The sequence below is a fragment of the Heteronotia binoei genome, chromosome 11 (genome assembly GCF_032191835.1).
Source record: "Heteronotia binoei isolate CCM8104 ecotype False Entrance Well chromosome 11, APGP_CSIRO_Hbin_v1, whole genome shotgun sequence".
In the NCBI taxonomy this organism is placed as follows: domain Eukaryota; kingdom Metazoa; phylum Chordata; class Lepidosauria; order Squamata; family Gekkonidae; genus Heteronotia; species Heteronotia binoei.
The window spans coordinates 84,180,186-84,206,721 of NC_083233.1; the positions used below are offsets into that span (position 1 = coordinate 84,180,186).

Here is a 26,536-nt window from a genome sequence, read left to right on the forward strand (position 1 = left end):
GGCTTCTGAAGGCTTCCTTGTTTTGTGAGGTAGCAACCAGAGCAGCATATAGCCCAGGAGGACTCTGCCTCAGCTCTTCAGTTTGCCCCATTCATCCCCCTCAAAGATGGCAGATTCTGACTCCAGGCCAAGTGCACGGGGAGAAGAGAGATGGATCTGAAAGGGGGGAAATGCTTGCCGAGTGCTGGCGTGGTGGTCACGGTGATCGACCTCTCCTGTGTCTTGGATTTCAGTTCAGAAGACAGGACAAGAAGGGGAAAGCGGTAGAAGTTTATGAAATGAGGCATGAGGAAGAGAAGGTGGACGGAGAGGGCTCTTTCTCCCTCTCCCTTGGAGGCACCCAGTGATGCTCGGTTTGGCAGGGGGAAAGGCCTTCTGCAGAGCAGAGGTGCAGGGAAGGGCTTCTGGGGGCTCCCCTTAGCAGGGCAGAATGTTCCATTAAATGTTGTTTTGAAGTGCAGGCACGTTTAAGGCCCCTTCTGAATTTAAGTTTTTGACTTCTGCTCAGAGTCTTTTATTCCAATACTAGCCAGCAATCTGGGTACAACACCACAGAGGTGTGTGAGAACAGGCGCTTACCAGAATGGATTCCCACAAACTGTCTCAATGGTCTTAGAAATGATCGCTGGGGAGAGTTCTGAAAATAATCCATCTTTCTTACTTCCAGCAAAAATTGTGCTGTTCTGGAGGCACGGGACTTCAGTCAGCTCTGCTTCCACCTGGCCTGTAGAGGGGGTGGGGGTGGGGTCGCGTTGCTGCTTGGCAGAAAGCCCGTGCTGCCCACCATTGTGTGCAGGGGGGCACATTCAGATATTTCTGATCTGAGACAGGCCCAAAGTTCCTTGTTTGGTTTCAGTCTGAACATTTCCCATACAAAACAAAAAGGAAATTTGGGCATTGTTTTGCATTAGACGTAACCAAATGCACACCCCTAGCTGTTGGCGTGAAAACCGTATGTGTGTGTCAATGCTTAGCTCAAAAGTCACTTGAGGAGGAGAATGGGCGTAGACAGCTTCAAGAGGGGATTGGATCAACATCTGGAGCAGAGGTCCATCAGTGGCTAATAGCCACAGTGTATTGTTGGAACTCTCTGTCTGGGGCAGTGATGCTCTGTATTCTTGGTGCTTGTGGGGCAAGAGTGGGAGGACTTCTAGTGTCCTGGCCCCACTGGTGGACCTCCTGATGGCACCTGGTTTTTTTGGCCACCGTGTGACACAGAGTGTTGGACAGGATGGGCCATTGGCCTGATTCAACATGGCTTCTCTTATGTTCTTATGTGACACAGAGTGTTGGACTGAATGGGCCATTGGCCTGATCCAACATGGCTTCTCTTATGTTCTTATGTGACCCAGAGTGTTAGACAGGATGGGCCATTGGCCTGATTCAACATGGCTTCTCTTATGTTCTTATGTGACACAGAGTGTTGGACTGGATGGGCCATTGGCCTGATCCAACAGGGCTTCTCTTATGTTCTTATGTGACACAGAGAGTTGGACTGGATGGGCCATTGGCCTGATCTAACAGGGCTTCTCTTCTGTTCTTATGTGACACAGAGTGTTGGACTGGATGGGCCATTGGCCTGATCCAACAGGGCTTCTCTTCTGTTCTTATGTGACACAGCGTATTGGACTGGATGGACCTCAAAAAGGGTATTATAGCATTGGAGAAAGTCCAGAAAAGGGCAAGTAGAATGATTAAAGGGCTGGAACACTTTCCCTATGAAGAAAGGTTGAAACGCTTGGGACTTTTTAGCTTGGAGAAACGTCGCCTGCGGGGTGACATGATAGAGGTTTACAAGATAATGCATGGGATTGGCCTGATCTAACAGGGCTTCTCTGATGTTCTTATGTGATACAGAGTGTTGGACTGGAGGGGCCACTAGCCTGATCCAACAGGGCTTCTCTTATGTTCTTATGTGACACAGAGTGTTGGACTGGAGGGGCCATTGGCCTGATCCAACAGGGCTTCTCTTATGTTCTTATGTGACACAGAGTGTTGGACTGGATGGGCCTTTGGCCTGATCCAACATGGCTTCTCTTAGGTTCTTATGTGACACAGAGTGTTGGACTGGAGGAACCATAGGCCTGATCCAACATGGCTTCTCTTAGGTTCTTATGTGACACAGAGTGTTGGACTGGAGGGGCCATTGGCCTGATCCAACAGGGCTTCTCTTATGTTCTTATGTGACACAGAGTGTTGGACTGGATGGGCCTTTGGCCTGATCCAACATGGCTTCTCTTAGGTTCTTATGTGACACAGAGTGTTGGACTGGAGGAACCATAGGCCTGATCCAACATGGCTTCTCTTAGGTTCTTATGTGACACACAGGGTGTTTTCGCACTCACCTTCAGCCGGCGCCGCGACCCTCTTGACGACGGAGGATCTGTGCTGATTTCCCACACGAAGCGCTGGAGCAACCAGAAGAGCCGCCAATTTCCGGCGCGAAGCCCGCTCAAGCGTTTTCCTGCTTCCTGGCGATTTGCGTTTGAGCGGGCTTCGCGCCGGAAATTGGCGGCTCTTCTGGTTGCTCCAGCGCTTCGTGTGGGAAATCAGCACAGATCCTCCGTCGTCAAGAGGGTCGCGGCGCCGGCTGAAGGTGAGTGCGAAAACACCCAGAGTGTTGGACAGGATGGGCCATTGGCCTGATTCAACATGGCTTCTCTTATGTTCTTATGGTTTTCAGCTAGGAGAGGGGTGCTGGCCTTTTGCCTGCCCTCCGTCTCCTGCTGCAACTCCTTCCCCTTGGCCATTTCCCCCTCTACAGGGTGCAGCTGGCAGGAGCTGAGGTGAAAAGAGCCATGTGACTGAGAGCAACTTCACCGCTTCGAGCATCTGCGCTCCACAGTCAGTGAGGTCCCCCGTTGCTACTCCCCCTTGCCGCAGTCCAGAGAGCAAGGTCGAATAGGTGTGGTGTCATTACAGAGATCAGGCTTAGAGCGTTCAAAGGATAAGAAACTTTAATAAGTGAATAAAAAGAATCCATTTGGTCTGTGCTAAGCAAGGGAGCAAAAAGGTGAAAAAGCACAGTGCCCTGTCCCTACACGCAGCACTTGCCACATTTAAATTGGGAAGAGCCAGAGTCCAGGAGCACCTTAAAGTCTCACAAAATGTGTGGCTGCAGGGGAGGAGCTTCTGTGAGTCACTGATGAAGAAGTGAGCAGCGACTCACAAAAGTGCACCCCCTGCAGCCACCAATTTTGTTAGACTTAAGATGCTCGTGGGCTCTGGCTCTTTTCTACTGCTACAGACAGACTAACATGGCAGCCCATCTTGAGCTGTTCACCTTCCAATAGGACAGGCTGGTATGACTTGAGGCTGAAGCTGTTAAAGTTCAGCATTACCTTTGTTCTGACGGTTAGGACTTTTCCCCATGGTCCTCCAAGATGGAGCACCTCAGTATAACACAGCCTTTTGTGGCTTGGGCCCAACCAAGGAGAAGAAGACCAAAACAGGAGAGAACTTGTCTAGATCTGTGTCTAGATTTGGCGTGTCAGACATGCAGTTCAGGGGCCGAATCAGGCCCCCAGAGGGCTCCTATCAGGCCCCCGAGCAACTGGCTGTCATCTGCTTCCTTCTCCCTCTCTCTTGCTTCCTGCTGCATCACAGCTTGCTTTGCAAGGCTTGCTCAGTCATACAGGAGCTACAGAACAAAGCCTCTATTTTCTCCATTGGCTGAGGTTCCTCCCTTGGGGAGGAAGGGAGAAAGGCAAAGCTTATTTTTCCAGGCTCTCTCAATCGCACAGCAAAGCTACTGAGCCAAGCCTCTCTTCCTTCTGTTGGTTGAGGCTCCTTCCCTTTCAGGTCCCCTGGGGAAGGAAGGAAAGAGCCAGAGCTTCCTTTGCCCAGTTCCTTGGATTCCATGAGAGAAATACAAAGAAAGCACCTTTAAGACCAAAGAGTCCTAAGGTTTTAAGCGTGTTTTAACTGGGTTTTTTTAAAAAAAAAATAATGGTCTGTGTCCTTTATAAAGTTTCTATCTCTGTGCTACCTAATCTTAACTAAGTATACACGTGGCCTGGTCTGACATGGCCCGGACCAACAAGGTCTTGTTGCAGATCTGGCCCTCTTAACAAATGAGTGTGACACCTAATCTCTCCTCCTGAGCTGGACTCTCTCAGCTGCACAGAGGAGGAGGATCCATTCCAGATATTTATTTGTTTCCTTCTCTGTACTTTCACGGGGGTGGGGGGGGGCGCATTCTAGTGAGACTTAAGAAGGGGAGCCCTTGTCCCACTTTGGGGACTCACGTTATCTGCAGGTGGGCTTGATGGCTCCTCCCTGCCCCTCCCTTTCTGGAGTCTGGAGCTGGGAGCCAACTCACAGAGGGCAAGCTCAGGGGGGTGGATGGCATTTCTCTATCCCCCTTTATGTCAGAAAAAACATGCCCCTCCCATAAAAATGGGAAAGGAGGCACTTCTTGAGCAACTCTACACGGGATGTATGTGAAGTGCAATGTGTGCAGGAGAGCCAGTTTGGTGTGGAGAGCCAGTTTGGTGTAGTGGTTAAGTGTGCGGACTCTTATCTGGGAGAACCGGGTTTGATTCCCCACTCCTCCACTTGCACCTGCTGGAATGGCCTTGGGTCAGCCAGAGCTCTCTTATCTGGGAGAACCGGGTTTGATTCCCCACTGCTCCACTTGCACCTGCTGGAATGGCCTTGGGTCAGTCATAGCTCTGGCAGAGGTTGTCCTTGAAAGGGCAGCTGCTGTGAGAGCCCTCTCAGCCCCACCCACCTCACAGGGTATCTGTTGTGGGGGAGGAAGGGAAAGGAGATTGTGAGTCGCTCTGAGAGTGGAGGGCGGGATATAAATCCAATATCTTCATCTACCTCACAGGGTGTCTGTTGTGGGAGAGGAAGGGAAAGGAGATTGTGAGCCGCTCTGAGACTCTTTGAAGTGGAGGGCGGGATATAAATCCAATATCTTCTTCTTCATCTTCTTGCAGCAGCCCCACAGAAATGGCAAGGCTCTTGCTTTCCTCACCATGGATGGAGAACCTCCACTTCAGTCCAGAGTGATCAGAAAGCTGCTGTTTTCAGAAGTGGAGGTTCTCCGAAGCGGTGCTGGCTGCCCCAGATCTCAGCTGCCACTGCCCCCCCCCCTTAGCCAAAGCTTTTGGCAGCTTCAGGTGTGTCCTCCATCCCCACCAGGTCATCCTCCCCTCCTTCCCCCATGATTCACAGGGCCTGCTCTTGCTCATCTTCAGCACTGCTCTGAAGCCCCTGCTGCCATCTGTGCTGTTCCACAGCATCCCTGTGCTTCGGTTTTCAAGTGAACCCGGAGAGAACTCACCTCTCTGTCTTTCCTGAGGTGAACGCCACTTTCCTGCCCGTCTGCTGGGTCCCTCTTTGGCACTCCAGACAAATGAGTTGCTTAATTGGGCCATTCGTTATGCCTTGACAAAGGCCTTTACCAAATGCCAGTTGCTCTTTCATTTCAGTTTGTTGCGAGAAAGGGCTGGCAGCAAAGGCGGCCACCTGCCTCCACACCTGGTGACGCGGGCAGCATCAGCACGGCTCGCCCAGGCCCTTGGCCAGGAACATCTGGGCTGCTTCTCAAGGCTTAGCCTTGTGCTTGTGGTTTGGATGGAAGCCGGGAGCGCGTGACAAATGGAAGGTTTGTTGCACAGAAACCAGGAGAGGGAAGGGGGCTGTTGCAAAGGTTTCGTTTCGTTTCATTTCATTTATTCCATTTATATCTCGCCCTCCCCGACAAGCGGGCTCAGGGCGGCTCACAACATATGACAATAAAACAAGATCAATAAAAACTTTAATTAAAACAACCGGTGCTCATCTCCATGCCATTCAGTAAAAGATTAAATGGATAATTTAAGTTGGTGGCATTCAATTAAACTTTATAACCATTCTTCTCATCTGATGTCTTAGGTAATGACATTGCAGGTTTGATGTTGCTAATTCCAGTTGATGACTAACCATCAAATGCAAGGTGGAACAGCACAGTCTTACAGGCTTTGCGGAATTGGGCAATGTCCCACAAAGGTTGGGTCCTTGCTGGTGGAGATTGAGTACCCCTTGAGAGGGGGCAGGTGGACAAGTTATGGCTTTCTTTGTTTTCAAAAGAGTCAGTGGTAGAGACTCTGGTCATGGCTTAGTGGTAGAGACTCTGCTTGACATGCAGAAGGTCTCAGGTTCAATCCCCAGCATCTCCAGTTATAAGGACCAGGCAATAGGTGATGGGAAAGCCTCTGCTTGAGACCTTGAAGAGCCATTGCCAGTGTGTGGAAGGAGCCATGGCTCAGTGGCAGAGCCTCTGCTTTGCATGCAGAAGGTCCCAGGTTCAGTCCCCGGCATTTCCAGTTAAAAGGACCAGGCAGGAGGTGATGGGAAAGATCTCAGTCTGAGAACCTTGGAACCCACTGGTATGAGATGCTAGCAAAAAGGGAATAGACATTGTCATGAAGGCTAGTCCCAGCCACAGTTATTACCCAAGACTGGAGTCTCCATGTACAGTGGCAGTGAACCACCAAGTTCCAGAAAGACAGGTGCTGGTTCTGTCTTAGCTGCTGGGTTTGCCCAAGTCTGCTCATATTAAAGCAGGAGAGAAGAACCGTAATGCTGAAATAAAAGAGGGCGGTGTCTAATCAGGCTGTGGCTCAGTGGAAGAGCATCTGCTTGGCATGCAGATGGTCCCCGGTTCAATCCCCAGCAGCATCTCCAGTTAAAAGGGCCAGGCGGTAGGAGATGGGAAAGACCCATCTCTGCCTGCGACTCTGGAGACCATCTGCCAGTCTGAGTAGACAACATAGGCCCAGAGACACCAACGGGCATCTGGTTCGGTAGAAGGCAGCTCCGCGTGTTCTCAGTTTGGGAGATATCTGTGAATGTCCCTTGTCCTCAACTGAAGCCTTGGGTGTGCGGCAGAGGGGCCCATGCTGCGTGACTGTGTGGTTTCCCATTCTGCTGATGACTGACACTTTGTGGACGGAACTAAGATCTGGTCTGTCCACAGCCTCCTTTTGCAAAGTGGATGGGCAGACATGACAGTGGAAATCACAACACTGGCTCTTATAAGAGATTGCAACAGGCAAAGGGGGGCCAGGAAGTCATTTGGCGGAGAAACACCTGCAAAAGAACCGCCTTTCCCTGTTCTCCTGTCAGCATTCTAAGTGCAAATTGTTCTCATCAGTAAACTTAAGAAGGAAGGGGAGGAGGGGCGTGGGGGGGTGGAGGGAAGTGAATTGGGGTGGGGAGTCTAAGGTTTCATTCTGTATGTTCATCAAAATCCAGACTATCTTTTAGTGGTGTTTTGCTATGTCTGAAGCATCCATTTTAAACAGGTACCTAACAGATGGTGTAACGTTACCAACCTCACGCTGTTGATCTATTCATACATAATGCATCCTCTTGGATGGGAATTTCAATTTGTTTGTTCCCAAGTGGGAAAATTGCATTATGCAGATTTTTCTTTTAGAGGAAGTGGGGAGGAAAGAGAGAGAGAGAGAGAGAATATGCACCCGTATGCCTGGGTGTGGGGGAAACAGCTTTGCAAGAGAGGAAGTCAACTTAAAGAGAAAAACTGCAGTCAGATACAGATATAAATATAATTGTGTTTGTAACCTGGGTTAAAGATGAAGCAAGATTTTTTGTTAACCCACTTAAAGATGACCCTGGAGGTCCCTTCTGACTCTGTGATTCTAACCCGTGTGAAACTGGACAAAAGTTCAAATCCAAGCGGGAGAGATGGTGAAATACGTGCGGGACTCAGCCGCTTAAAACAAAGAGGAGGCAAAAGGGAAGAAGCTGCTCCAGCACAGAGTTGGCCTTTCCTTCAGCTTTTTGTTTTCAGTAATAGGCAAAGAGACATGGTTGTCTGTGATGGGAAGGAGCTTGTTTAGAAATGGAGTGTAGGCAGCCATCTCATTTGCTGCTGGAGCAGCAGGCGCTGGATACCTTGCTCACAAAACATGCATCTCCAAAGACATGCTGGGATGCGGTGGGTCAGCTGGCATATCCAGAAAGATACTCTCAAGGTAGTTCATGCATTTGACATGAAAGACCTGGGGGGAGGGGCTACAGCTGTGTACTGCTGCCGCTGGGGGTCTCACACAAAGCACGATGATGAAACAGGAGACAATGTAGGACTTCTCATCATCAGGAGAAAAGATGCATTAATGATTAAATGATTAGAATGATTAAAGGAATGGAACGCTTTCCCTATGAAATTGTTCAGGGGGGTGAGAACCAGAGAGGATTGTGAGGCACTCCAAAGGGGTCTGTTGAGGCTGGGCGAGTGGGCATCAGCATGGCAACTGAGGTTCAACATGACCCAGTGCAAGGTAATGCACACTGGGGCCAAAAAAAGTACTTGAGATTTCCAGATTTTATTTGTCTGATAAAGTGTTCATTCTCATTAAGAATAAAAAAGTTCTTTAGAATGTTTTCTGAACGGTGTATTGATGCATTAAATTATTTTCAAATATGACCCTCAGTGGCTGGTGGCACTAGCAATTGGACACATTACATTTGAACATCTGAAGATCCCTGCTGGATCAGACCGTGGAGAGGGCTGTCCAGACGACTACTCTGTTTCCAGCTGTGGCCAAGATGCCTCAGAAATCCCATAAGCAGTGGGGGGAGACAAGAGTTCTCTCCCACTGATTGCCCCCTGCCTTTGGGGCTCAGGGCAGGGTAAACAGCCTCTGACCATGGAGGTCCCATTTGTAATAGTAATGAGTTTGGGCAGTTTGAGTGCAACTGTGCCAATTGTGTGTGTGACTGATGCTCTTGGTGCTTGTGCTGAAGCAGAACATAACATGCCTTTGGATAATGTCCCTGCTCTCAACCCCCCCCCCCCCCCAAGTGCGGCATCCTTCTCCAAGAAAAGGTGCGCATTAAACCCAAGGAGGGTGACTTCCTCCGTCTTCCGCAGGGTGCTGCTGTTGTGGAGTTGGCTGCTGCTAATTCTGCCCCTGATATCTGATCCCACCTGGAGCCCCTTTGGGAGGAAACTTCAATTATGGTTTATGAAGTGCTGTGCATAAAAAGCCCAGGCTATTTTCAGTTTGTGCATGGAAAGGGATTTGCTGTGGCTTGCTATGCAGCTACCGAAGCTGAAACTCTCCCCCGAGACTCGCCTACAGGACCGATGGCAAATTACACGGTGTTCCGTTGCAACAGACCTACTGTAGGTGCAGCGGAATCGCTTCCAGAGTAATTTTGCCACTCTTGGAAACGCTGCCTTGTCTTTCCATGAGTCTTGCAGAGTGCGTGTGTGTGTGGGGGGGGGGGTTCCAGGTGATGATGCTGCTTTCTTCAGGAGGGGCTTTTCTTGGGATTGGATCAGAGGCCCAGGTAGCTTTTTCCTCTTGGGATGAGCACAAGACAGGCCTCTCAGTGACAAGGTTCCCAGCGTATTCTGGCAGTGCTGCCAAGGAGCATCAAGGGAAGCCTTGTTGACCAGCAATGCATCTGGAAGGGGGGGGGCAGGTGTGGTCAGCCCCCAGCCCTGGCTTCGCTGTTCCAGGCCTCCCATCCAGGGTTGCGGACTCTGTTTTGGGGCATTTGTGGACCTTTGGTGCTGTGGCTGAAGAAAGGGGAGACTGGGGGAAAGGACAAAGCTTACAGAGGATGTGATATTACTCTAGAACAGGGGTGGCCAAACTGTGGCTCTTTCACACATATTGTGTGGCTCTCGGAACACCCACTGCCCCACCAGCGGGCTTGGAGAAGGCGTTTGTCTCTTTAAATCACTTCTCCAAGCTAAGCCAGTTGGCAGCTTAGAGAATGCCTTTAAAGTAACTTTCTTTTCACCTCTCCCTCCCCCATATTTTCCTTCCTCCCTTCCTCCCTTCTCTCAAACATCTGGCATTCATGTCTTGCAGTTCTCAAGCATCTGATGTTTATTCTATGTGGCTCTTAAGTGAGTTTGGCCATTCCTGCTCTAGAACTTCCTATGGTCTACCACAGAGTCTGCCCTCCAAAATTGCCTTTTTCTCCAGGGGAACTAATCTCTCTAGTCTGGAAATCAGGTGCAATTCCAGGAGAACTCCAGGTTTCACCTAGGGGTTGGCAACCCAGCTCCCATCTGGCATTGATTGTGAGGGAGAGAGCAAGTTCTGTGATTTGGAAGTAAGCCATTCAAATCTTCTTCAACCCCAAATACAGTCAGGGGGCTTTAGGGAAGCTTTTGCAGTCTCCCCCACAGGGATAATAATACTGGCCTACCTTGCAGGGGTTGCTCTTCTGTGGATTAGTGAGCTGATGGGTGTGAAATGCCTGAAGCCCTTCCCTAGATGCCAACCAAGGCTCCTGTGGTTTTTGCTATCATTCTTCATCTTTAAGTTAACTACCTCTGTGTCCTCCAATTGAAGGACAGGACTTCAGCTAGTCCCCCAGACCCCCCCCCCCCCTCCATGCTTGTCTTGATTTTGACTGGCTTCTTTGTCTTGGGATCATGGCTCCATGTTTCTTGGATATAAGAACATAAGAGAAGCCCTGTTGGATCAGGCCAGTGGCCCATCCAGTCCAGCACTCTGTGTCACATAAGAAAAGAAGAGAAGCCCTGTTGGATCAGGCCAGTGGCCCCTCCAGTCCAACACTCTGTGTCACATAAGAAAAGAAGAGAAGCCCTGTTGGATCAGGCCAGTGGCCCCTCCAGTCCAACACTCTGTGTCACATAAGAACATAAGAGAAGCCCTGTTGGATCAGGCCAATGGCCCATCCAATCCAACACTCTGTGTCACATAAGAACATAAGAGAAGCCATGTTGGATCAGGCCAGTGGCCCATCCAGTCCAACACTCTGTGTCACATAAGAACATAAGAGAAGCCATGTCGGATCAGGCCAGTGGCCCATCCAATCCAACACTCTGTGTCACATAAGAACATAAGAGAAGCCATGTCGGATCAGGCCAGTGGCCCCTCCAGTCCAACACTCTGTGTCACATAAGAACATAAGAGAAGCCCTGTTGGATCAGGCCAGTGGCCCATCCAGACGAAAACTCTGTGTCACACGGGGGACAAAAAAAACCCCAGGCGCCATCAGGAGATCCATCAGTGGGGCCACCGATGTAGAAGGGAGACCCCCCCCCCCAAAAGAATGCTAGAGAGTCTGTGGCCCAAGAGAGCCAAAAGGGTATCTGAAAAGGGGAGCTGTGTGTGCCCTCAGCACCATCCTCAGAGGGCAGGTAGAAAAGCAGTATGTCAGATGGAAGTCCAGACAGAATCTCTTTCCCTGCCATGCTAACTTTCTTAGCGCCCAGAAAGGTTGGTTTGTTTTTGAGGGGTGGCCCTGGTGCCTGAGTTGTGAGACAAGCCGGAGCTGACAGTAGTGGCAGCCTCCTTCCCCCCTCCCAATCTTGGAGGCTGTGAGGGGGGGCCCTCTTCCCCCAGGGCTTGGGGCTGCCAGTGGGCTTTTGGGGAAGCCCCCTACTCCTTTGTAGAAGCTCGGAGCAGATCCGACCAGGACAGGGAAGGGGCAGGTAGCAAAAGTGCCGTATCTCATTCCGATTTGCAAACTGCAATTTATGCTGTGAAGGAAGAAGACCGGTGGTGGTAAAACTCTGCCTCGTGAATTGCTGTAATCTTCACAAATTACATGGGACTTGCGTCATTTGGCAAATGCCTGAGCCCAGAACTGCCAGGCGACCGGCAGGATAAAGTGGGAGGCTGGCGCAAGAAGCGGGCCCAAGCACACAGCGAGGAGACAGGGGCTCTTTCCAGTTCCAAGGCGGAGAGGGAGGGGGAGGTTCTCCTTGTACACATCACCAGCGCCTGCCATATTTTGGCCTTTCCAGAGAAGACGTTTGGCCTGCCTTGGGAAACTTGCCTTGAAAGGGACGCAGCTGCAATTTGGGGAGGGGCTTTATTTATTGAAACCCCCCCCCCCTTATTTAAAATATGCTTATGTTGCCTTTCCACCTGATCAGAGTCCACAAGGCAGCAAACATTAAAACAATTAAAGCATTTGAGCAATTAAAATACAGTCGGCATTCCAAAATAATCCAATTAAAAACCTATAACCAAAGGACACTAGAAGGAGGGCCAGCAGCCGCTATTGGGGTAGGCTGGTGGAAGACACTGATAGAGGGAGAGGGAGAGATCTTGTTGTGAGGGAGTTCCAAAGTTCTGGTGCCCCTACAGAGAAGGCCCTTTCTTGACTTGAGACAGGTCTGCCTTCAGATGGCAGGGCCTCCGAGGAGGACTGGACTGAGTGGGGAGAGGAAGAGTTGGCAGCATTCTGGAGCGAGATGGGACTCACTCTGCTGTGTGGTGCAGCCAGTGGGGTGTGAAGTCATCCCCTGCCTCTTTTTGTCCTTTGCAGTGGGCAGAGAGTGAGGCCAGGTTTGCAGAGGCCCAGAAGTCACATGAGATGCTGACCCAGGAGCTGGAGAACCGCCATGCGGAGCTGGAGGCCATCAGTCGCAACAAGAATTTGGTAGGTGGCCCGTGGGGTCGGTTTCCGGGATGAAGACCCAAGGGGGCAAATCAAAGGCCATGATCCAGCAACCTTTCTCCTGTGCAAACACAGAGATGGGGAAGTTGATTTATTTCCCCATGTGGTCCCCCCCTCCAGGTTTAAATGCCCCCTGGGATTTCCAGGGGAGGGGAGACACATCCCAGAGACATCCAGGCAGTGGGTTAGTTGCCTCCAACAAGGTAAACGTCCAGGAGGTTCTGGGGAAATGGCATTGTGGGAGAGACTGACTCCTTTCCTTGCAGCACTTCACGTGTTTCAGCTGCTTGGCAGAGCCATTCCTGGACTTTTGGGGCTTCCCTGGTTTGTTTATGTATTTGTTTTATTAGATTTGTATCCTGCCCTCCCCATTATGGGCTCAAGGCGGCTAACAACCAATAAAAACAACACGATGTAAATCGTTAAAACAGTAATATACAATCAAATCAATAAAATTACAGATCTTCACAAATCTTTGGTTGTCTGGAGCAGGGTCTTTCTTCAGCCACCAGGCCGAAGAGCTCCTTGCAGAGATTCCAGATGCTGCACTCCTGAGCCACGACCCTGACTTCATGGCAGCCTCCGTGCCCAAGAAGTGCTTTGCCCGTTCCTGCCCTGCAGCCCAGCTCCACTGCCTCCTCAGAGACGGCGTGATTTCCAGGGCTTCTGCAGCTCGTCCCTGTGGGAATCCAGCTGCTCTCTCCAGAGGTTGTGGTGCCCTCATGCCGGTCCCTCCTTTCTGAAGCCTGCGGTGTTCTGTTCTGCCTCAGGTCGATGAACAGTTGTACCAGCTGCAGCATGAGCGAGCCGATCTCCTGAAGCGCATTGAGGAGGACCAGGAAGACCTGAACGAGCTGATGGCCAAACACAAGGCCCTGATTGCCCAGGTACAGGGGGGGGCACGGTGAGCCTCCAGGTGGCTTGGCCAGTGTCTCAGGTGAGGCCAGAGGGGTGAGCCTTCCCTCCCTAGTCTGGAAGGCTGCCACAGTGCCTTTTGGGCAGCCATGCCCCCTGCACTCAGCTGCCAGCCTCATCAAGCAGCACCAGCAGTGCCTGGAGGGGCACTCGAGTCCTGCGGCCCAACCCAGAGAGCCCAGCCTGGCATTCCCAGTGAAGGGGAGCTGTGGAAACGTGTGAGGCTGGTGGAAGTCAGAAATACTTCCAGCAACCAACACGTGACCCTGATGGCCAAATCCATGCCCTCCCATCCCTCCAGGCCTTGTGTGTTTTGAGCTCTCCTGTGTTTTTCCAGTCTTCCACAGACATCACCCAGATCCAGGAGTTACAGACACAGCTGGATGAGGTGAAGAAGGAGAAGCACAGCCTGCAAGAGAAAGTACGCAGTGGCCACAGTAGTCACGAGTGCACAGATTCTGACCTTTTGTTTTCAGCACTGAGCTCTCTCAGGAGCAATGCGGCAATGTGGATCCTGTGGATTTAGGGGGAGGTGTTTGTGAGTTTCCTGCATTGTGCAGGGGTTGGACTAGATGGCCCTGGAGGTCCCTTCCAACTCTAAGATTCTAGGATTCTTCCATTGCCTGGAAGGTTGGGGGTTTTCAGAGACAGGCTGCTCCTCCCTCCCCTGGAGCCTTCTGGAGGGCTTTCTCAGGCTTCTTAAGACTGATCACTGACGTATAATTGTCGCTTAATGCAATAATGACTAATCAATTGCTCATTTTTTAAAAAATCTGAAAAATCTCTCCAGTGAGCCGACCAAACCAGGTCTGTGAAAGATTGCAGAGAAGTGGATGATTAAGAGGAGACTTGGATGCCCAGATGCGTCCCACCCCCACCCCAATTTAGGCAGAAAGCTGGAGCAAAATCGCCCTGCGCAAACAGCCGCAGAGAGGAAATCTTCCTGCAGGCGGCACCTCGCTGAAGAGCGGATTTAGATTGCAAATAACTCAGCCTTGTAAAGAGGAAAGAGTTGGGGGCTCAGAGGTCGGCGTGAATGAGGAATGTGCACAGTGTTCTCTTAGTCTGCTTTAAAATGTCTTTGCTGCGTGTCTATTTTTGTATCACATTTTTTACAAATCCAAAGAGAAACTTTTCCCCAGCTCCAGCGCCCCCTCCCTCCCCCATCCTAGTTGGGTGATGTGCTTAGAGCTTGGGACTCTCACCATCTCCTCTCGGGCTATTGGAAGAGAGTGGAAGTGCCCCTCTTTCAAAGGCCGAGTAGAGTCCAGTGTCTGCCAATCACATCTCATTGCAGGGGGAGCCTCTTGCCTACGGAAAGCCGAAAGGCAGCCCGTGAGCGGGGGAGGGAACTCCTGCCCCTCGCCCCTGGGGGGTCTGTGCAGGGCCCTCCTGTCAGTAACAGCCTCGCTCAGGTCTGGCAAACTGGGGGCCGTTCTGGCTTCCTTGACTGGCTCAACCCAGCTCAGGTTGGGGCTTCCTCTCTTTCCCGCTGCCTTCGACATTCCAGCGACTCTTGTCTTTGGAGAATGTGACCAAGGTATATTATTATTAGTAATGACAGTAGTAGCTGGATTTATATCCTTCCCTATACACTGAATCTCAGAGTCTCAGAGCGGCTTCCAATCTCCTCTATCTTCTCCCCCCACAACAGACACCTTGTGAGGTGGGTGGGGCTGGAGAGGGCTCTCACAGCAGCTGCCCTTTCAAGGACAACTCCTGCGAGAGCTCTGGCTGACCCAAGGCCATTCCAGCAGCTGCAAGTGGAGGAGTGGGGAATCAAACTCGGTTCTCCCAGATAAGAGTCTGTGCACTTAAACATTACACCAAACTGGCTCTCAAGTAGTAGTAGTAGTAGTAGTAGTAGTAGTAGTAGTAGTAGTTATTTTAGCTTCTAGGGAGAAGTCAGACTTGATTTCATCTAGAACTTAGCCCTGACTGGGAGGAAAATACTGAAAGACATGAATGGACAGGCATGTGAAGCAGAGGTGGTGGTGTGTGGGGAGGGGGGGTTGCCTCCTGTTCTGCAGCCAGCCTACTGTTTAAAAAGCCCCTTCCTCTGGTTCTTTTTCACATGAACAGGGTGTTGTCTGTCTCTTTCCACTTTTGGAGCTGCCTCTAGTCCCCCCAGTTTGGTGACTGCAGTGAGAGCTAGTATGGCGTAGTGGTGAAGTGTGCAGACTGTTATCTAGGAGAGCCGGGTTTGATTCCCCACTCCTCCACTTGCACCTGCTGGGATGGCCTTCTTCTCTTCTAAGAGTGTTAGAGGTTGTTGAGCCCCGGAGGGAGGGGTGGCCTCCATTCCTTTCCTCCACACAGTCTGGGTATTCACCTTCTTCTTCTTGTTATTGTATACTGACCTCTGAGTGACTTGAGAGCCTGTGACTTCAGTAGCAGGAGCTCAGTTGTAGGGAGGAGATGAAGCCTCAGGAAAGCCGATGGATTCCCGCTTCCTGTCTGTCCGCAGCTGCAGGCCGCTCAGACCCAGCTGGCCTACCTGGAGCAGTCGATGGTGGAGCGGTCCATCGTCAGTCGCCAGGAAGCCCTCATCTGTGACCTGGAGAACAAGCTGGAATTCCAGAGGGTTCAGATCAAGCGCTTTGAGGTAGGCAGGCTGCCTCCTGCGCGGGCTGAAGTGGGGGTGGGTGGGCAAGAGAGACCTCCCAGGAAAGCCGCCAGCTGAGGGAGGCAGCAGGATGGGAGGGTGAGCAGACAAAAGGATGCTCTTGGGGACAAAAAGGGCAGAAGAGCTCAGGAGGGTCTACATGGGGAGTTGAGCCGATTTCATAGAGACCTTGAGAACTGGAGTTTGGTGGGGGGAGACTAGGACCCCGGGTAGAGAATCATCATCGTGCCTCCATGAGATGACGGCTGCTGCCGTTCTTTGGGAGGGAATCTGGCCGAGACACGGATGTTGAGTAGCTGTGGCCTCCCGTTGTCCTGCCTCCCTTGGCCCTCTGGTCTCTGTGCCCCTCTGCACTGGTCTTGCCACCGATCGTCTGGCAATTGCCCTACAATGTGCTTCCAGAACAGATGTGCCAACAGCTGCGTGCATTGCGGTCTGGTGGGCCCCTGATGTGGCTGCCGGAAGCGTGGGTGGGGCTGGGGGGATGCGCCAGCCCAGGACAGAAAGATGAAGATGCTGTGCACCTGTGGGCCATTGAGAGCGCTCCTGGCTGCTGAGGTATCGATCCCCACTGCTGCAGCTGATCAATTCCTGACGGTTTTTCCTTCCCTGACAAATTTGGCCATGGAGACTGAAAGCTGCAGTTCTCAGGGAGCTCAGCTCTGTGGCACGTTCGGTGCCTGGGCAGAGCTGCGGAATGGGCACTGGCCTGTTGGGTCCAGCCGCTCTTCACCCAGCTATGAGTCTCTTTGTAGATGCTGGTTCTTCGCCTTCGGGACAGCGTGATCAAGGTGGGGGAGGAGATGGAGAAAGCAAAGGAAGCTGAAGTGCGAGAAAAGGAGAATGCCCACTACTACCAGCTGCGGATGGAGGAGATGAAGGCAGACCTGGCTGAGCTGGCGCAGAGGGAACTGGAAGCCAGTCGCAGGAGGGTGGAGCTGGTAAGAGGAGTTGTCACAAGCAGGGGACCAGGAAGGGTCTGTCTGGGAGGGATGGTGGCTCAGTGGTAGAGCATCAGCGTGATAAGCAGTAGGTTCTAGGTTCAATCCCTGGCGTCTCCAACTAAAAAAACAAGGGTCCTGGAAAATAGGTGTGAAAAACCTCAGCTTGAGACCCTGGAGAGCCGCTGCCAGTCTGAGAAGACAAGACTGACTATGATGGACTGAGGAGGTCTGATTCAGTATAAGGCAGCTTCGTATGTTCATATATGTTGGGGTGGGATGGTGACTCAGTGGTAGAGCATCTGCTTGGTAAGCAGAAGGTCCCAGGTTCAACCCCGGCATCTCCAACTAAAAAGGGTCCAGGAAAATAGGCGTGAAAAACCTCAGCTTGAGACCCTGGAGAGCTGCTGCCAGTCTGAGTAGACAAGACTGACTTTGATGGACCCAGGAGGTCTGGTTCAGTAGAAGGCAGCTTCATAGGTTCATATGTGTGGGAGGGATCGTGGCTCAGTGGCAGAGCATCTGCTTGGTAAGCAGAAGGTCCCAGCTTCAACCCCGGCATCTCCAACTAAAAAGGGTCCAGGCAAATAGGCGTGAAAAACCTCAGCTTGAGACCCTGGAGAGCTGCTGCCAGTCTGAGCAGACAACACTGACTTTGATGGACAGAGGGGGGTCTGATTCAGTAGAAGGCAGCTTCATATGTTCATATATGTTCAGAGCACCCACCCAACCCCCATGTCTCCCTTCTTAACAAACACCTGTTCATGACTGAAGAGACATGAGGACCCGGGCAGTATAGCAACAGGCTTACTATAAGTGCTCAAGAAGAAACAAGCAGGTTGTAAAAACTTGTAGTGCAACATTGAATATGAAAACAGTAAAGGTGTTATGAAGCAAAATAACAGCCCTAATGCCAACAGACTCACCACTCCTTGGGTGAGGGAGCCCTCTTGCTGCCTTCTCTCCAGCCCCAGATTTTCCAGAAAGAGCTCTCTGGACCACACCTCTAGTCTCCACTGGGCAAGTTTTCCCTCCAAAACTGCTGCCTACCCAATCAGAGGGACAGAAGGGATCCTGGGAAATGTAGGCTCTGTAGCTACACCAGCACAGGGTTCCCTGGAGCCTGAAGGCCTCACTAAGCCTAGGATCTTGACAGGAGCTAGGGAGGACAGGGTGGAGGGACAGCCATTTTGAGCTACCCTGGTGACTTGGAGGAGGAGGAAAGACAGTGGGTGGGAAAAGCTAGTCCAGAAAAGCAGATGCAAAGAAACTCAGGTAGGCCCTAGAGCTTCTTTGTTCAGAGCAAAATTGGCTTGTCAGGGCTAGGGAGACGTTCTCCGGGAACTCTGGCATAAAAGAGTCTTTCTCAGTGTGGAGACTTTTTCTGTGAAGATGGCAGGGACTGCACCAGACCTTTGAACCCCCCCCCCCCTCCAAAGCTATGGAGCAGCTGGGCAGGAGCCCCCAAGGGTGCCTTTCTGCTGGGTGCCCCATCAGTTGTAGCCTGGCAGCAGCATAGCAGAGAGGGTGGGAAGCTGGTGAGCACAGGGGGGATCTGGGGATGAGCTCTGCTCTGGTTCAGCCCCACAGAACAAAACCAAAATGTGTAATTTATTTATTCTCTAGACCAGTGGTGTCAAACATGTGGTCAAACCTTTGAGTTCGTTCAGTACTTTGGAGAGCTCCTGCCAGGCCCTGGATCAATTGGCTGTCATCTGCTTCCTTCTCCCTTATATCTTGCTTCCTTCTGCATCACAGCTTGCTTTGCCAGGCTTGCTCAATTGCGCAGGAGCTACAGAGCAAAACCTCTGTTTTCTTCACTGGCTGATGCTCCTCCCTTGGGGAGGAAGGGGGGAGAGGCAGAGCTTGTTTTTCCAGGCTCCCTGAGCCAAGCCTCCCTTTCTTCTATTGGCTGAGGCTCCCCCAGTCCCCCGGGGAGGGAGGGAAAGAGCCAGAGCTTCCTTTGCCCAGTTCCCTGGATTCCATGGGAGAAATACAAAGAAAGCTCCTTTAAGACCAACAGGTGCTTTTTTAAAGCACGTTTTAATTTTTTTAAATATATAGATTTAATTGTGTTTGTCTGTGTCCTTTATAAAGTTTATCTTTCTGCTACCTAATCTTAAATAGGTACACACATGGCCTGGCCCGATATGGCCCAGCTCAACCTGGTCTCATTTATGTCAGATCTGGCCCTCATGACAAGTGAGTTAAAGACCCCTGCACTAGATGCCCGTCACATGGAGACTCCAGGCAGAGATTACAACATTTATTTCGAAAATTTGACCGGATGGTTTACGGCACCCAATAAGCAATGCAGTAGGGCTAGAAATACAGAACTAGAAAACAATGCCAAGAAACATTTCCTAAGATATGGGGCACCATAATGAAGAGAGTGGGTTACAAAGGTAGAAAACATAAGAACATAAGAGAAGCCATGTTGGATCAGGCCAATGGCCCATCCAGTCCAACACTCTGTGTCACATAAGAACATAAGAGAAGCCCTGTTGGATCAGGCCAATGGCCCATCCAGTCCAACCCTCTGTGTCACATAAGAACATAAGAGAAGCCCTGTTGGATCAGGCCAATGGCCCGTCCAGTCCAACACTCTGTGTCACACAGTGGCCAAAAAAACCCAGGTGCCATCAGGAGGTCCACCAGTGGGGCCAGGACACCAGAAGCCCTCCCACTTTTGCCCCCCCCCCCAAGCACCAAGAATACAGAGCATCACTGTCCCAGACATAAGAGAAGCCACGTTGGATCAGACCAGTGGCCCATCCAGTCCAACACTCTGTGCCAATATATATGTGTGTGCATATATATACATATATATATATATACAAATGCATACACACACACACATATATATACACACACATTGTGGCTGATAGCCACTGATGGACCTCTGCTCCATATTTTTATCCAATCCCCTCTTGAAACTGGCTATGCTTGTAGCTGCCGCCACCTCCTGTGGCAGTGAATTCCACATGTTAATCACCCTTTGTGGGAAAAAGGACTTCTTTTTATCCATTTTAACCCGACTGCTCAGCAATTTCATTGAATGCCCACGAGTTCTTGTATTGTGAGAAAGGGAGAAAAGTCCTTCTTTCTCTACTTTCTCCATCCCATGCATTATCTTGTAAACCTCTATCATGTCACCCCGCAGTTGACGTTTCTCCCAGCTAAAGAGCCCCAAGCGTTTTAACCTTTCTTCATAGGGAAAGTATTCCAACCCTTTAGTCATTCTAGTTGCCCTTTCTGCACTTCTCCCAATGCTATAATATATTTTTTGAGGTGGGCTGACCAGAATTGTACACAGTACTCCAAATGAGACCGCACCATCGATTTACAATGCAGTAAAAAAGCAAGGTGAGGCATACCTACCGCAGGCACTGCCATGGACTGCCATCCTGTTGCCGTAAGAAGCAGCCTCCTGAGTGGTCCCATTAGACTAAAATCCTCCTCCTTTTCTAGAAATGTCTCCTGAGCAGTTCTGGCTTCCACATTGTGCAGAATGGATGTGTGGGATTCTTTCCGACCTTCGCAGGCAGGCCGCTCCCTCCTGTGGGAGTCACCCCAGAGAATGTTTATTATCCTAACGGCCCTTAGACCAGTTATGCAGAAGGACAATACAAATACACAAGACTCCAAAATACTTAAAACTTTTTTAAAAATCAGTTTAAACATCCACCTACCATCTAGTGGCCATAACCAAACGTGTGTGAATGGGCAGCTGTCATACCCAGAACCTTGATCTGAACTGGGTGACTGGTCAGTAACCAGTGACGTGACTGCTGGGTGAGTGTGAAAGGCGTGTTCTGCCTCACACCCAATAATAACTGGGCTGCAGTATTCTGAGTTTGCTGGTTGACTTTAGGGGGAGACCCACACAGAGTGCGTTACCATAGTCCAGAGGCCAAAATCTGGGTTGAATGAAGCTTGAAGGGCGTCTTTTTGCTGCTGCATCCTCTTGCTTCTTCAGCAACAATTCTGGATCCCAGATAACCCCTCGGTTCTTCCCTGAGTCAGCTGGGCTCCATCAAACGAGGGAGGTGTCCCTCAAGACATCAGCCATCCTAACCAACTGCTCCTCCATCTGCTCGGGATTTAGTTTCAACTTAAAATCCACCCTTAACCATTAACCACAGCAACCAATGCATTGTCCAAGAAAGCCTAGAATTGTTCTGCCGCCACCCTCTTTATCATCTCACCGAGATAGGACAGGTTAGAGGCCTGGCATTGTTTGGCCACTTCATTCTTCTCTAGTGGGGGTTTTGAAGGAGCCACAAAGACTGAAGGATGGAGACACCCCTCCCCCCCCCCCCCAAGAAAACCACTCCACCCTCCACTGAATCTCCTTGCAGGGCCTGGAGTTGCAGCTTCCCGGTGACTGGCCTGTTGTGCCCCAGCAAAGCTGCTGATCTCGAGAGAAGAGACATCCTTCCTAATTAGGGAGGTGTGATCGCAAACTCTCCCAAGGTGGCGCCACACATTCCCACTTTGGCTTCTCACCTGCACATCTTAATGGCTTCTCAGCTTTGACTGTGAGTTTGACAGGAGAAGCTGGACAATTTCCTGCTCCTTATAAGGGCCAGCTGCACCCCCCCCCCCAAAAAAAGCACCACCAGTTACTATGGGGGGGCACAAACAAGTGCCAGCTTCCTTGAAACTGAATGTTCTGAATATTCTCTCACTCTTTGGGAGGGCAGCTGATTTCCCCAGGCCATCCAAGCTCGACAGAAACCTAATTTTGCCTTGAATCTGTCCTTCAGCCCAGGAGCAAATAGCCAGTTCTCACCCTCTGTCTGGTTGGACCCTTTCTAATGGCTGCTTCTCCTGAGATCTTTGGTCACTTCTGAATGGGCAGGAAGGCTGGCTAGTAATTGCTTCTTGACAGGCTGGATGTGAATAACACGTCTCTTAGAAGGGCTGCTCTTCGCCAGGTGGGCAGAGCAACCAAAAATAAACTGTGAATGAAATTACTAATAATCCCAATAACATTCAAAAATAGGGCTACAGCTCAATACAGTCCATCGATTTCCAACGTGCAAGCGTGGAATCTATAGAGGGGCGTCTCAAACCACCTCAGTGGTGCTTGCTGGCCCGCCAGTCTGTTTCAGGACCTTCTTCGGGGAGGGGCTGGATATTCTCCCGCAGTTTCTTATTGTTCCAAGCCACTACTTCAGCCAACAAGTATGACAAGCACAAGTCTTCAGAGAAATGTTTTCGGGAAACTGATGAACTGTATTGAAATTTTGGCACAATGAACTGGGGAAAAAAATCATAATTAGAGTTGCACCTTGCATGAAACTGAACTGGAACTTTGTGAAGGCTTCTGTATTCTTTTGTACTACGTTGAGATTATTACTATAAGCCTTCAAATACCAAAGAAGAGGAAGAGGAGGAGGAGACTAGATTTATACCCCACCCTTCTCTCTGAATCAGAGACTCAGAGCAGCTTACAATCTCCTTTCCCTTCCATTCCCCACAACAGACACCCGGTGAGGCAAGTGGAGCTGAGAGAGCTCTACAAGAACTGCTCTTGAGAGGAACAGCTCTGTGAGAACTTATAATTGACTCACGCTCACATCAGCAGCTGCAAGTGGAGGAGTGGGGAATCAAACCCAGTTCTTCCAGTTAAGAGTTCACATACTTGAGCATTACACCAAACTGACTGCCCGATGCTATTGAATATTATTGGGATTATTAGTAATTTCATTCACGGTTTCTTTTTGGTTCTCCTTCTTTGAATTTCTTTGTTGCTTATCCTCAGTTGGGGCCTGGAGGTCTCCTGGAACTGAGCTCCGGGCAACAGAGACCAGCTCCCTGGAGAAAATGAATGTTCTACAGCATTAGGCCCTGCTGAGGTCCCTCTGCGGGTTCCATTCCCCCCCCACACACACACACATCACCAGGAATTTCCACCTCTGTCATTGCAACCCTGTTAAAAGAGCAAATTCTGCTGATTTTTTGGAACTGAAAGCACATCTCCTCATCCTCTTTGGTGTCAACCTGGCCAGGGCTGGCTTTATAGCATCACTGGAGTCCTCTGCCTTTGCTGGAGAGGTTTCTGTGCTAATTAGGTCAGCTGCCGCAAATAGTCTGTTTTGCAAATTGTTGCCAAGTGTGGGATGCTGGGGGCTGTGAGTCGTGAGCCACAGACACCCCCTCCCTCCAGGATGCACAGAGTTCTGGGGAAGCCTCTAGTGGGGACTCCCTGAATGAGGCCAATGAGCCCTTTCACCATTATCTTGATGTCTACATTGGCCAGGTAAATGTCTAAGCAGTGCCCTGCAAGTTCTGCCAGGAGGAACGCAAGAGCTCTTTGAAGCTTAGAGGTTTGCTCACTCCAGAGGAAAGGGAATCCTGTCCCCCTTCCTTCTGGGCTCCCACACCAGCTTTTGGGATAGGACCAGCTGCCTCCAGCTCAGCCTTGGGTTAAGGGAAGCTCTGCCGTCAACCAAGGCAGCCAAGCGGTATCACGGCTGGGGCGGCTTCTCAGAGAAGTGCTTTCCTGCCTGCTGTGCCCACCCTCGCAAATTCCAGGGTGCCTTCGTCTGCCTTCTTATGCCAAGATGGACAACTGTCTCCTTTCTCTGTGCATCGTCTCTTCTGCCTGGCAAGGCCTCCCCAGGGCTCCAGGTTAGGGAGGGTGATGAGCAAGCAAATTTGTTCATTTATTAAAACAGCTACACCCCACCTTTCCTTGTGGTTCAAGGCAGCTGAGGATAGTATGGAGCAGAGGTCCATCAGTGGCTATTAGCCACAGTGTGTGTGTGTGTGTGTATTTTGGCCACTGTGTGACACAGAGTGTTGGACTGAATGAGCCATTGGCCTGATCCAACATGGCTTTTCTTATGTTCTTAGTAGTTTAAAATAGTTTCCAGTTGAAACCAGAGCAAAATAAAGGTAAAAAAGGTCATCCCCTGTGCAAGCACCAGTCGTTTTCGACTCTGGGGTGATGTTGCTTTCACAATGTTTTCACAGCAGACTTTTTACGGGGTGGTTTGCCATTGCCTTCCCCTGTCATTACACTTTCCCCCCAGCAAGCTGGGGACTCATTTGACCGACCTCGGAAGGATGGAAGGCAGAGTCAACCTGAGCCGGCTACCTGAACCAGCTTCTGCTGGGATCGAACTCAGGTCGTGAGCAGAGAGTTTGGACTGCAGTACTGCAGCTCAGCTGTTCAGATAAATACCTGATCTAGAGCAAATGGTCAGCCTGCATCTTTGGGACTTGGGGAGCAGCAGCAGCATTTTGCCTTGGCTGGGAGGAGGAGGAGGAAGCCCAGGAAGGGTGAAGACGTCCCGCTCAGCCTCTCTCTGAGGTGGCACCACCACTGTCTTATGGAGTGACTTGGGGGGCATTTTGCCCAGCCTCACTTGCCCTTCCTGGCTCAAGTGCCTCCACATTATTATTAGATAAAAACATGGAGCAGAGGTCCATCAGTGGCTATTAGCCACAGTGTGTATATATGTGTGTGTGTGTGTATCTATATATAATTTTTTTTGGCCACTGTGTGACACAGAGTGTTGGACTGGATGGGGCCATTGGCCTGATCCAACATGGCTTCTCTTATGTTCTTTTTCATTGGCCAGCCTCCAGGTGAAGCCTGGGGTTGACCTCCCAGAATTACGACTCTCCAGTAGGGTTACCAACCTCCAAATAGTGGCTGCTGATCAACAAGCACAGGCCTGCAGAAATCCAGCCAGTGACATGCTGGGGAGGCAGGGAAGAATTGTGTGTGGGGGGGGGCACCAAGTGTCTTCCCCTCTTCTCTTGAGGGCAGCTGTGCGGCAGATGGCAGAGCCCCCAACACAATGCCTCTGGGAATCATCGTGCCTGCTTGCACCTTTCCTAGCCCTTGTTTTTAGAAAAGGGGTAATAATAATAATAATAATATTTCATTTATATTCTGCTCTTCCCACCGAAGCAGGCTCCGGGTGGCTCACAAAACAGGCACGTCAACCATTAAAACAATACATATTACACGTACATACATATTATAAATCAAACATTTATAAAATTAGTCATCATTATAATTAAAAAGCATTCTAAGATTAAATATTAAAATCTTAATGTTGTACATCGTACAGTTTTTCCGTGGCGACGGTATTCCTTCACCAGTATGCTGTAGGATCATTAAGTAATGGGCAGCTAAAAAAGAGCAGTCTTGTGGGCCCTGCGGAACGCAGCAAGGCTCCGCAAGGCCCGCACCTCCTCTGGCAGTTGGTTCCACCAGTGTGGGGCTGAGCTCGAAAAGGCCCTTTCTCTAGTCACTTTCAGTTCGGCCTCCTTCGGCCCGGGGATTGTCAATAGATTTTGAGAACCAGATCACAGTACCATCTGGGGAATATATGGAAGAGACGGTCCCTCAGGTAGGCAGGTCCTTGGCCATATAGGGCTTTAAAGGTAATAACCAGCACCTTGTACCGAATCCAGTGCACCAGAGCAGTTCCCACAGCCCCAGCTGTATGTGCTCTCATCTAGGGAGCCCCAATAACAGCCTGGCCGCTGCATTCTGCACTAGCTAGGGGGAGGGATGGTGGCTCAGTGGTAGAGCATCTGCTTGGGAAGCAGAAGGTCCCAGGTTCAATCCCTGGCATCTCCAAAAAAGGGTCCAGGCAAATAGGTGTGAAAAACCTCAGCTTGAGACCCTGGAGAGCCTCTGCCAGTCTGAGAAGACAAGACTGACTTTGATGGACCAAAGGTCTGATTCAGTAGAAGGCAGCTTCATATGTTCATAGCTTCAGTTTCCGGGTTTGGCACAGGGGCAGCCCCATGTAGAGGGCATTACAGTAGTCCAACCTCGAGGTGACGGTCACATGGATCACTGTTGCTAGGCCGCCGCGCTCCAGGAAAGGGATCAACTGTCTCACCTGCCTAAGATGAAAAAAAGGCAGATTTAGCAGTGGCTGCTATCTGGGCCTCCATTGACAGGGCAGGCTCCAGCAGCACCCCCAAGCTCTTGACCTTGCGCGCCATTTGTAATGGTGCACCGTCAAATGCTGGTAGGGGGATTTCCCTGCCCAGACTGCTGCGACTCAGGCAAAGGAAATCTGCCTTCGCTGGGTTCAACTTCAACCTACTCAGCCTGAGCCAGCCTGCAACAGCTTGCAATGCTTCTGATTGGCCACTGGAGATCTGGTTGGCTGGGCAGATTCTTTGACAGCAGTGGCCACCATAGCACGAGGCATCCTCACTGTGTGATGGAAGGGAAGCTGTGGCAGCAGCCATTTTGTGGCCGTGCCCCATACTGTGTCAGATTTCCAAAGGTGCCCACAGGCTCAAGATTGGGGGATGCCCTGAGACGGGATTTCTGGGTCTGGATGGGTAGAAGCTTGAGCAGGTCAGCGCAGAGAGAAAATGTCAGAGTCCCCACAGGATGAAGCCAGTCCTTTGTAAGCCCCTGTATAAGGCCCTGCCTAAGTCATACCCACCCCCCCCCCGGCAAAAAAAAAAAGAGAAGGAGAGTCTGTTCCAGGCCTCATCGTGCTTCTCACCGACACTCCGCTCCCTCCCTCAGCACCCTGGCTATGTTCTGAGTTGCAGCAGCACATTTTCAATGGAGCTGTCAATATGGAAGGGGGTGGGGAAGACCCCAAAGTGTGGCCTGTTGCGCATCCTTGCCAGGGCCCTGTCGTGT

General features: G+C 50.8%; 1 protein-coding gene across 1 annotated transcript in view; it reads left to right on the top strand.

Annotated features, from left to right (window-relative positions):
* The window catches only part of MYO18B (myosin XVIIIB), a 156,822-nt gene that overhangs the window by 98,298 nt on the left and 31,988 nt on the right, over positions 1-26,536 (top strand). Inside the window, 5 exon segments of the mRNA XM_060249021.1 lie at positions 12,280-12,393; positions 13,182-13,298; positions 13,664-13,747; positions 15,794-15,931; positions 16,708-16,893. Of these exon segments, the coding sequence (XP_060105004.1) occupies positions 12,280-12,393; positions 13,182-13,298; positions 13,664-13,747; positions 15,794-15,931; positions 16,708-16,893 (639 nt within the window).